The sequence below is a fragment of the Lissotriton helveticus genome, chromosome 9 (genome assembly GCF_964261635.1).
Source record: "Lissotriton helveticus chromosome 9, aLisHel1.1, whole genome shotgun sequence".
Classification (NCBI taxonomy): Eukaryota; Metazoa; Chordata; class Amphibia; order Caudata; family Salamandridae; genus Lissotriton; species Lissotriton helveticus.
This window is the reverse complement of record NC_136070.1, coordinates 556,940,272-556,952,823: the sequence shown is the minus strand read 5'-3', so window position 1 is coordinate 556,952,823 and position 12,552 is coordinate 556,940,272. Positions and strand designations below refer to the sequence as shown.

At 44.0% G+C, this 12,552-nt stretch overlaps 1 protein-coding gene across 1 annotated transcript in view; it reads left to right on the top strand.

The window, feature by feature from the left end:
- The window catches only part of ATL3 (atlastin GTPase 3), a 264,191-nt gene that overhangs the window by 133,698 nt on the left and 117,941 nt on the right, over positions 1 to 12,552 (top strand). Inside the window, exon 6 of the mRNA XM_078660453.1 lies at positions 4,531 to 4,587. Coding sequence (XP_078516579.1) covers positions 4,531 to 4,587 — 57 coding nt within the window. The remainder of the gene's footprint in view (positions 1 to 4,530; positions 4,588 to 12,552) is intronic.

Sequence of the window (12,552 nt, the reverse complement as noted above, 5' to 3'; positions counted from 1 at the left end):
TCGTGCCTCCACCAGTCTGCCTCAGGCCTCTCCACCTGGGCCTACATCTGCACCTGCTATGATTCTAACAACTTTGAATCTGTTACTGGATCTGGCCTCGGATACGCAGACATCAAAGCCTGACCTGTTTAGATACACAATTACCAAAGGGAACGCTCTAACGGAAGAGGAATCTCCTTTACTTTGGCTGCAATACTTTAGGAAGTTGCAGGATAATTTTCAGTTGAATTCAGATGCCGTTCGAGGCCTCCAACATGTCCTACAAGATTATGCAAATGCCTGTGGCTTGGTTTCCTCTCAGAATCCACCCTGGGTTTGTTTATATGGTCTTTTACAGAGAGGAGTGCCTCCTTTGTTGTTGTTGTTTTTTCTTGAACTAACATGAACTTCCTATCAATGTCAATTGATCTGAGGACTGAATCTAAGGAGAATACATTTAGAAAACTGCTAAAAAACTTGGCTATTTCCCAGCCAAGTCAGTCTAGTGTAGTTGAGACATCCAAGGCCAGGTCACTACTCGCGCAGTGCTGGGAAGCCCTTAGGGTAGCTATGCGCTTTATAAACCAACATAACATGACTACTGCTCAAGGAAGAGACTAAGGCTAACCTCCTCACAGCAATTTTTGAACGTGTGCTGTCAACTTCTGAGCTCTTGTTGCTTTTGAGCAGTGCCCTGACTGACTCCTTTCTGGCAGCTTGGCCATTCAATTTTCAGCTCTGCCTCTGTGTTGCCCCATTGCAATTCCTCCAAGGCCAACTCTTAGTGATACAAAATGTTTGACACAACATCCAACTTCAGAAAGACTTATAGTACATACTTCTGCGTGTAAAATTGTTTTGCTTCCACTCCTTCTGACAGGCAGTGATAACTAATTGATGCTATGGACAAAAAGGTGTTTTTTTTCTGCCAGGTTGGCATTTGGCTCTCTGAATGCAGTTTGCCTTCTGAGCCTTTATGCTCCCGTTGGGACATGGCTTTGCAAGGTCATTCTTAAAGCCTTCGCTTAGGCAATGGTCTGGATGCCTCAAAGTATGGTTTACTCGCTAGACAGGACACTATGGATTCTTTTAACCATGCAGTAGGTGTCCTCAATAGATGGTATGCTTAGATCCGGTCCCCTAGATTCTAAATGGGCATTCAGGCCTCCTTGATGGACTTGCCCTTTGATGGATCACTGCTCTTTTGCAAGAAGATAGATGCAGCCTTAATAAAAATGTAAGGAGAGCCAGGCTATGGCTGCATATTAGAGTTACTTTCCCCTGCTCAGCAGTACAAGAAACTCAAAGGGTCTCTCAAATCACCAGCGACTGCCCTTGCAAGTCACAGAGCAACCTGTGCAGATTTTTTGTGGTGACGGGTGTAGGGGCAATGCCAACGGTTGTGGTCAGCATAAGTAGCCGCACTCTTTGTCCTCCTTTTCACTTGGCACCGTCCCAAAGATTTATAATTTACCTTTGGACCTCCTCTTGAGATCAGTGGATTCAGAATATAGGATTTCCTGCTTCTTGATATTCTAAGGTGTTCTCTAGATTATCCATGTTGGTTATGCCCTTCCTTTTCTGGTTGGTCCTCTTCACTTCCTTCCTGTTTCATCTATGATTTTGGCAGATTACACCAGTATTTTGTCAAAAGAGGCGATGTTACATGCCAAAAGGGGACTAGAACTGGTAGTGGTGTTGGAGAGAGGAGTAGGATGTTACACTTAGTACTTCCTGATCTCCCAAAAGGACAGCGGCCGGAGACCAATTTTAGATCTCAGGCTCTTAAACTCTTTCTTCAAAAAACAGAAGTTAAGAATGTTGACACTTGCTCAGGTTGGGCTGGTCTTGGACTCCTGTCACTGGATAATGCCCCAGAACATCCAGGGTACTTACTTGCATGTGCTGGTCCTGCAGTCCCTCTTGTATCCTATCTGCTCTGTAGTGGGGTCAGATCACTACGAAATTAACATTCTGCCCTCTTGTATTGAGAAGCCAACTGGACGAGATTAAGGGAAGAGGTCTCTGCTATCAGATGCAGCATTTGGAATATTCTGAATTTGTAAGCCATTTGGCTGACCTTAAAGGCCTTTATACCTTATTTCAAGGGCAAGGTGGTTGAAGTGCTGACAGACAACATGGAAAAAGCAGCGTAGACTGGTGTATCTTGCCCTCTGTCTGGAGGCTTAGGTTCTTTGGCGATGGCTAGCATGTAATGAGATTTCTCGGTCTGTCGATCACCTGGCAGGATCACTCAAAATTTGGGGCAGACACACTTGACGGTTTTATACTGCTGACCGCAAATGGAATCTATTCCTGGAGAGCACACTCCGTATGCTTGTCCTGTAAATCTGTTTGCTAAAGTATACAAAAGTGTTGGATGGCATGCTTGAATTGTTTTCAACAACTGAAATCTACTCAGGCCGCACCCAAGCCCATTGCTACTCTACACACCATGCCACCTCAGGTTGGACCCAGCTATATGCAAATCAGTCTTGACTGCTGTATTGGGAACAGTCCAGTCTAGTTAGTGCTCCTCAGGCAGGTATAGCTTGGTTTCAGCGGCATAATGTGCCTGGGACCCACCTATCCCAAGAGACTGCCAGCGGTTAGACTTCGTGGAAGCATCCTACCATCACCTTTTATGTGTTTTGTAAATCAGTTTGCTACCTCTGAAAAATACTCATAGTCTGGTCTTCAGTGCTCCAGTGTTTTTTCTTTGAGGGTACCTAAGAAACATGTTTTACCCTTGAAGTGTCTCCAGGCTCCTGTAAAGGTTTCCACCTCTGCCAGTGACTCATGGGTCCTAAAGGATACAGGGCGAGTCTCCAGAACAGCCCCAGACAGAGCTTGCAGGGTTTGATACTCTGAACTCCTACCACTGAACTTATGACCTCCACTTGGACTGCGTCTTCAGGAGGGTCTGCTACCCCAGGAATTGGACAGAGTTACACTCAACCCTCCAGGGTCTACATCTCTAATCGCAGAGTCTGAGCAGAAGTACCTGAGAGGTTTTGATCTTTGACTGGAAATGTAATTTTGACTGCTAACCCGCTCCTCCAACAAGTCAGTATAATCAGTCTGATGGTCTCAATTTGTCACCTCATAAGCAGAGAAACAAGTACACCCTGTACAAAAAAAACGATGTGTTGATTCTCTTGCTTTTGGCTTTCAAGACTTGGCTCTGGACACAGTTTAATGTTTTTTATCAGTCTTTTGAGCATTTCTTTGTTTGCCTGCTCAGCCTTATTCTATTCACCTTTGTGATGTGTTTCTTAAAAAGGAATTTTGCATATGTTCCTCTGGCCCCCTTCATTATGCCGCACTATAACCACCTTAGTCCGGTCCTAACCATTCTGGCATGTGCTTCTTTTGAGTGTCTTGACAGCTGTAGTCTGAGGATCTTGACATTTGAAACGGTTTCTCATTGCTATTACTTGGGCATACCGTGTCGGCGAGATAGAGGCTTTTTCAGTTGAGCCTCGGTATCCTGTCTTATTTTCCTGGGAACTTGGAATGTAGGACTTGTGCATTCTTACTTCTGAAAGGAGTGCCACCTTCTCATGTGGGGTAGTCCATCATGTTCTGTGGTTTATTTTTTCTGCTGCAGCCTTCTGAAGAGGAAGAGGCTCCATTGGTTGGACCGTCGAGGTGCCCTTAGTTTCTACACTGATTGAACTGACAACTATCGGGTGGATCATCAGCTGTTTGTTGGATTCGCTGGCGCAAAGATAGGAAAGGTGGTTCATAAACCGAACCTACCCCCATGGATTGTCCTGTGACACAAACTATGGTATGCGTTGGCAAAAAAAGAAACCTCCTGAAAGCTCTATCAGATAAAAAGCTGAGACTACTTCCAGGGTAAGAGTGTTCAGTTTTTGGACATATGGTAAGCATCTGTTAATAATTTCACCAGGCATTACCGCATTGATTTACATGTCTGCAGAGAGGTCCACCTGTTCATGTTTATGGGACGCCATGGTGTAGAGGCTGCTTCTCAGTCCTACCTCCTTGGAGTCGTCATTGCTATGGCATCGATTTCCAAGGTGAGGAATCTGTGATTAGAAGCATTCATGAGAAGAATAAGTTAATTACCTTTTGGTACCTCTGTTTCTGGTGGATACAGCATCCATCCGCAGATGCCTCACAGACTGACCATTGTCACTTTTTGTGGCATTGTCTGGAAATAATATGGTTTCAAGCTAGCTTATGTAAACTGCCAGTGAAATTCAACTATGCCACCATACTCCGTGTGCTTGGGCGTGAAACAGTCTGATTAAACTGTCAGCGCTCATGGGTGGAGTATTTGAGCAGCTTTCGGTCATCATGTCTGTAGATGTGTTGGAGGCCACAGGCACACCTATCGGCATCTAGGAGTTATTGTAAGAGTTTCCAGATGCAGTCTGCCATCTGGGCAAATTCGCAAGCTGAGGAATCTATGGTTAAAAGCAGAATCCACTGGTACATGCTGTACTTCTAAATGTTTTGCTTAGGGTTGGATTTTTTTATCTGTAATATAATGTGTTGGTTATCTCCATTTCTCATTTTCAGCTCTTTACAGAATATGGGCGTTTGGCCATGGATGAGATTTTCCTGAAGCCTTTTCAGGTATAAGCTGTGTAATATTGATTGTCAGTGTCTGTTTTTTCACCTTGTGAACTTACTCTTGGTTTAGATCTTTAGCAGCTGGTTTGTTTGTTGCCTAACCTCGGATGAATTAACATCTATGGCCATATATAATTGCATTCTCTAAGAAACGTTAGCAAATGTGTTCCATCAGCGTTCTCCCTCTCTGAGATTACACAATGAGGAGGCCAGTGTATTTGGGTCTACCTTTCTTGCGAACCATTTTTACCTGAGCACTTCTGTAGCACCTTCACGCATGGGCAGCTAAAAGCTGGATCCTTGTGTGAATCTCTTCACGGAACATTAGAGCTGGGTGTCTGTAAGTGTCCACTTGTCTCCTCCATAAGGAACACAATTGTGTCCTTCTGCATCATGCAGTATTCTTTAGATTTATATCCTAACACAGTCTACTCCTACAATTGTGAAGGATTCAATATCATCTTTAGAATTGTAATAGATTCCTTATCACACTCATTCTGAAAGACCGAAACCACCAGATTCCATTGTAGTCTCTCAGTTGCCTAAAAGGCATCCAGTTGTTCCCTCATCTTCCTTTATTCTTCCGAGGAAAAGGCTGAACCTGCCCTTGATGCCTTCACTACAAATGTCTGTCAGATGTCTCCTACATCTGCGAAGGCTGCAAGCTCCTCTGGTATCCTAGGAAGTTAAGAAGGTTCTTTATTGAAAACCACAAGTATATAGAGCTTTCATGAAGGTGGTCAGTGAAGGCCTTTTATTCTTTAACCAAAGGGTGAGTTTGGCTTTGGATTTGTCAATTCTCGCTGCACATGGATTTTGTCACGTGGTGCAAATAGGAAGATTATCATCGCCATGTTTGAGGCAGGTAGCACAGTATAAGCTTCAGAATGTGTTAATATAAAGTGATTCAGAGTAAATGGGCTGGCTCGGAAACTGCATGCTGGCTTATCTGTTACTCTATTTCTAACAAGGTGACCAGATTCATTACATTAACAGCTAAGTTGTCAACAGGGAAATCTGCATAGTGAAGTCTGCAGTGCAGCTTTCAGTGAGCCTGGCACCATACCAGCTAAAGAATGCCTCAGGCTTCACCATTTTACTCTGAAATACAGCATTGCCTTAATCCTTTTGCCGCTAGGCCTTTTCCCACCCTGCGCTGAGCCCGTTTTTTTTGGCTATTTGGGGTCGTTCGCACTTAGCCCTCCATAACTACACATTTGGGGCCAGATGTACGACCATTTTATTTTGTGCCTTGCAATTTGCGACTAATTGCGAGTCACAAATTGCTGGGTGCAAAATAAAATGTACAACAGTGTGTTTAACACTGTTTGCGATTTCCAATGGGGTCGCAAATTGCGAGGCTCATTAATATTAATGTCAAATGTCATGGTACTTATAGAGCGCACTGTCACCAGACGGTCACCTTGCGGTGTCGCCTATACGGTTTCCTGGCGCTGATACTCATACCGCTGTGGAACCCCTCCTGGCTTTCCCTGTGAAGTGTCCACTCCTGGGCACCCCCAGGGTGAAGCCAGGCATCCTTAGCGCTGTTGGGGCCGGTGTGGAGGCTAAGCAAGCTATTGCCCAGAGTTGCAGCGTGGGGCCCGTGATTAGAATAGGCACTGAGGCGAGAATTAACAGGTCTGAGGAAATTGATCCCGAGACCCCGCCAAGGCGGGAATCGAACCCTGGTCCCTGGCCAGAACTCTGCATCAGGGTCTGCCGCTCTAACCATTGAGCCACACTCCTCCACCTCCAAATGAGCCTTTCGCAATTTGTGAGCCCATTGGGAATGACAGGCCCTCCCAGGGATGGTGGCCTGCTGGGCTCAGCAGACTACCATGTCTGGGACTGCTTTGAAATAAAGCAGTTTTTTTAATGCAGCCTGTTTTCCTTAAAAAAAAAAAAACGGGATGCATTAAAAAAAAAAACAAAAAAAAAAAAAACGTTTTTGTTTCATTTGTAAAGGGCAGGCAGTGGGACCATAAAACATATTTTAGCATGCATTTTCAAAGAGGAAGGGGACCCCTTCCCACTTGCGAATGCATTACCACCTACTTGAAGTAGGTGGTAATTGCGAGTGTTTTGCAACTGCAATTGATGTCGCAAAACATTAGTACATGGTTTTGAGACTCTCTAAGAAGGGAACAACCCTTCCAAATAGCGAGTCGCAAAACCTATTTAGCAAATCGCAAATAAATTGCGACTCGCTAAATAGTCTTTGTACATGGCCCATGATGTTTTTGCATGTGCAAACGGGTTCGCAAACCCATTTGCGCATGCAAAAACAGGTTGTACATCTGGCTCAAGATATCCATCCCAAATTTGTGTTTTTTTTTTCCCAGCTTCCTGGGGCTTCCACAGGTTCCCAGGGTTTGTGGATTACCTTGGAGGAGTCTATGCAAATAGCCAAAATATAGCAACATTTTCAGTTTTTGGGGGAAAATTGGAAAAAAGTGCTCTGGATAAAAGTGTCTTGTTTTCATAAAAATGGCATCAAGCAATTGTTTGATGTGCTAAAGTCACCATCTTCCCAGCTTTCAGGAACATGCAGAGCTGGTTGAAATTATTATTATTTTTTTAATCACAGTTTTGTCATTTTTTTAAGGAGAGAGACCAATTGTCCTATTTTTTGTTTCTTTTAACCTACTTCCAATTTGTGGTGGATAGCAGTGTGAAACCCATGAGTGATCCTGGAAAGCTATACATTTCGGCAAAGTAGGCATAATTCGAATTCATCAAGAGGTCATATGTATAGGTCCCTCAAGGTTTTCCCAATGAAACAAACAGTAGAAATAAAGAAATATTGAAAACGAGTAGGAGAAAACAGCCATATGTGACTCATCTGTACCTTTTTGTACCAATGGCGATTTACAAAAACAGTGTACCATTATGTTCGATGGACCCTTTTGATTGTGGGGATATATAGGGTTTGTAGAATCTCCAAGAACATGAGGTACCTAGAGCCAACAACTGAGCTGCAATTTACAATGTTTTTTTCATTCTGTAATGTGTGTATAGACCAGTTCATATGGTGAAATATGTCGAGTTAAAAATAGGTATCAAGGTAATCTATGTATTTCTGAAATGTGCACAAGATATGGAGTTTAGGAGCAATGGCTATTTATATGTCTCTGATTTTTTGGGCACCCGTACCAGCATATGATTACATTTATTTATTTATTATTGATCATATGATTAAGAGGGTATTTTTCAAAATGTCTTCTGTCTTACAAACTGGATTACAATTGGAAGGCACAAATACAGCAAAATCCAATTGATAATAATAAATAGCCTACTATTCTATACTTCCACATGTCTTCTGATAAAAATGGTACCTCACTTGTGCAGATAGGCCAAGTGTCTGCAACAGGAAACGGCCCAAAACGCAACATGGATACATCAAATTTGTTTTTGCAAATTGGGAAGCTGTGTATTTTTGGGCCCTAGCTCTCCCAGCTCCTGGGGAACCTAGCAACCGGTACATGTTTTAAAACTAGACACCTAGGAGAATCCAGGATGAGATGACTTGCGTGGCTGTCACTCGGTTGTTATACCCAGAATACCTTCCAAACCTCAAACTTTGGCTAAAAGACACCTTTTCATCCCACTTCTGTGATGGGAAGTTCTGGAATCTGTGGGGAGCCAAAAACTTGCTTCCACTGAGTATTTCCCTAAGTCTTCTGATAAAAATGGTAAATCACTTGCGTGGGTAGGCCTAGTGTACGCAACACAAAAGGGCACAAAATACAATGTGGAGACATCGACATTCCTGGTCAAAAAAATGATCTTATTTGGTGATGGGGTAGTGGAGTTTTTTGGGCTGAGGATTGACGGCCACCCAGGGCACATGCCAAACCCAGACATTTCTAAAAACGAGACACCCAGGGGAGTCCACGGTGGTGCGCCTCGTGTGTATCCCACAATACCCTGCAAACCTCAAACTTTGCTTAAAATTGCACATTGTTCGTGCATTTCTGTGACATAAACTTCAGGAATCCACCAAATTCCTACAACCCAGTGTTCTCCCACTTAGCTTATAAAAATGCTACCTTACTTGTGTGGCTGGGCCTAGCGCATGCGACAAGCAAGCATCAAACCAAAGTCAATGGGACTCTCCTTGACCCTGGTTTGATTTGTGCTCGTCGAGGGCAGTAGACCAAGTAACAGAATAACATTTTATTTATCCGTTAAACATTGGAAGAAATAAAATTAGCATTATGACATACATGGTGACAATGATACAAAACACAGAGGTCTCTCCCCTCAATTTCCACCATTGGTTCTCTGGTCGTCGACAAATAATCATCGACCAAGTTCTCGTCTGTGCGGACTATTTTCATTCGTATTTCCTCTGCAGTGGCTCATTCCATCCTATCTTTCTCCCAAGCTATTGTCTCTGGGCCCTGTGACCTGAGCCATTGGATGACTATTCGTCGCTGTGCCAGTGCCAATCACAATAGCACAAATTTGTATTGTATTTTTATCATTTTGGGTGGCAGCGCGAAATTGTGCAAACCATGTCGCGCAGACCCAGTGATAGGCAAACCAGTAACTTTACAAAATTTATCAACAGCCTGCCAGTAACTATGTAGCTGTTCACAGTTCCATGTCATGTTCATAAAATCGGGCAGTTTCTGCCCTCACAAGGGGCAGTCCGATGCTCTGATAGGAAAAATTCTGACTAATTTTAAGGGAGTGTAATAGGTTTGGTACAAGAAGTTAAATTGTATGAGCTGAAACCTAAAGTTGCTAGAAATTGTTGGTACATGCTCACAAGCCTGTTTCCACATTGTGTCGATAGGGGGGCATTACCACCTCATTTTTGATGGCCTGACCACTCCAGGTTCTGCCGTTCAGCCTTCAGTGCCCTACAGCGTTTTTTGCATTGTTCTGAATTTTCTGCATTTGCTGCATTGTCCATAATCTGCAGATTTTAGCAAAAAAAATGGTTCTAGCTGAAACAGTTCAAAAGTTACAAAAAATGCAGCAACACGTGTTGCTGCACAGTGAAAGGCACTTTGCAAGGGTTGGTTGCTCACTTTTCTATAGCTTATTCCTATATTTGGCCATTAAACCAGTACTAATGAGGTGCAAACTATGCTCACACAGTGATAACAAGTGTAAAAATTAGAAAATAATGAAGTAATACTATCCAAAATTGTGCCGCATTATGCAACAGTTTGCATTTTTGCCACATAATTTAGTCAACCCTGCTGCATAATGTGGCCCTCCCCTATAGTTCCAGTGGCCCTGGCTATCAAATCTAGACACCCTATGAGTAGCAGACCCTGACTCCAAAAGTATCGTTCAGGTTCAGGAATGGTTTAGTAGTAGCAGGAAACCTTGGCCACATTTCCCTCAGTGTTCAGATCAGTCTTGCTCTGGTTCTACCCCAAACTGGTCCTGTGCCTTTGTGAATGTCAGTAGGCAATCCACTGGATATAGATCCCCCAATGTTGTACATACCCCTCCTGCCATTGTGCCAATGATGTGTCCTGTGCTATCTTCTTAAAGGGCTGTAGCAATCGAAGCTCCAGTGTTCTGGAAAAGAGAAAACATACGAGCACTCTGCGCATCACGTGGTCCTATCTCTCCGAGGTACGTCTCATTATACATAGGAATTGTGGAGGCACACCTCTCCCTATCATCATTATTATTGGTAGTGTGTTGTAGCCATGACAGTAGTTTATTAATCTCTTCTCCCAGTCATCAGTCTGATCACACCATTTTGAGGCATGCTGAAGATGTATTGTAAAATAATATAGCTCTATATCAGGAAGCTCTAGTCCCCCACCCACCTCCCCCTCTCTTTTTATTTTAGGGTTTTTAAGTTCACTCTACTGCGTTTACCAGCCCATATTGGCAAAATCAGCATGGAGTCGAGTTCTTTCAAGGTAGCTCTTGGTATAAAGGCAATGTGGTAATAAGACCATCTTTGCCAATGCAACACGGCCGACTATTGACAGTGGGAGTTTGTTCCAAACATGACTTGGCATAACTAAGGTGAGCCCTGTTCTATTACCACCTCTCTAATTCAGCAATCAGCAAGGGCATCGACGATTGCGGGTCCCATAAATAAATCAGCATATCATCAGCGTACTTAGAAACAACATGCACAGCATGTTCAGTCTCTGTTCCCCCATCCGTACAATACCATCCGCTGTTTTATCGCCAGCATTTCTAGGGCTAGTGTGAACATGGGCAACAAGGGGCATCCCTGCCAGGTCCCTCATTCTACATTGCAGGCTGCTGACACCATGCCTCCCAATCTCATTCTGGCCGTAGTCAATGTGTACAACAACCTCACCCACCTTCTAAAAGTTATTCCAAGGCACATGTTCTGCAACACCTCAAACATGTGATCTCACCCAACAATATTGAAAGCCTTTTTTATGTCCAGGGCCACTTAGGCACCATTGAGATCAAGAGTTACCGTAGAATGGAGCACAAATATGAGCCTACGAATATTATGCACAGTACTCCTCTCAGGATTAAAGTCACACTAATCCGCATGTACTAGCATGCCAACGACTTGCAGAAGTCTATTAGCCAGAACCTGAGCTAATCATTTGGCATTGATATTTATCATTGAGAATGGTCTATATATTCCCATTTGAGTGGGGTCTCTATCTGGTTTAGGGACTAACACTATGAATGTTTCCCTCATCATTGTTGGAAGTTTATCCCCCTTCTGGCTTCTAGATATACTTCTAACATTTTCAAAATAACCAGGTGTGCCAAGCTTTTGTAGAATTCAGGGGATAGACCATCGAGTCCCGGTGTCTTAATATGCAGCATCTCCTTGAGTGACTTTGGCAGCTACCCCATTGTAAGCTCTCTATCCAGGCTCTCCCATTTTTAGGCTGGGGAAGTGGGCATCCAGTCATATACTCCTCCGCACCGCTGTCCTGTCGACTACCTGGGCCTCCTCCACCCCTTCAGGCCAACCCTCCTCACCATGTTTACCACTAGCACTTCAGCGCTAGGTGTCTCTCTCACCATGTCCATAATCTGTGTGTGCTGGGTGGGCACATTAAGGTTCCCCAACTCCATATTGTAGGCTCTGCCTGTCCAATACCCTTGTCGCTCTGCAGCATTTGCAGCATCTAGTTTTTGCTTGATTCTGTCTCCCAGCTCCAGCCACTCCCATACATTCTCTGGTGTTGTGAAAAAGTGGGAGCGTTTTGTAGCTTGACTGTAAACATCAGCATGAACTGCATCCCCATCGCTCTAAGATTTAGCTTGACAGACTCAAAAATGTTGTGCTGTTTCTGCACTCGGATGTAATCAAGGAAAATGCCAACCGGACGACCCTCGCATTGTTTGTCTCCAGTATTTTGCGCATGTCTCAAAATGACGTCCCTGCATTTTTAATCTACAATTTGGACTATAATGGCTCTTAGTGGGGTGCGGGGAAGGGGCACCGAGGCCAGTACTCTGTGTCCGCGTTCCACAATAAACACTTCAAATAATCCTCCATGGTATAGTGCATTCTGTGTATCATTCTGGCATATTGCCCTCCACTCGCTCCAGGAAGCCAACAAAATGGAGGTTGCTTCTGGGAGATCCTTCCTTGTGTCCTGATACCACCTGATATCAACCCACACTGCAGGAGCGAAGATATACCCAATCCCCTATGTCTGCCCTGGCAGCTACCACCTATGTACACACAGCGAATAGCCACCAGGAACAAAGGGAGAGGGTGGGGAAAAAGAAGAGACAACTCCAAGGATAAATGCCAGCACACCTCACTCTTCTTCTGGGACTCCTTTCCCTGGATGAAAACAAACAACAAAGAAATGAGAAAGACACACCCCACATAGAAAGCCCCTGAGCATGCATGAACCAGTGCTGCAACACGCAGGAAATTACTTCCCATTACCACGGTCAGGAACTCCTGTAGATTAGCAGTGTTTTCCAGAATGATATTTCCAAGACAGCACAATGGAGAGCACGTGCTGGCTT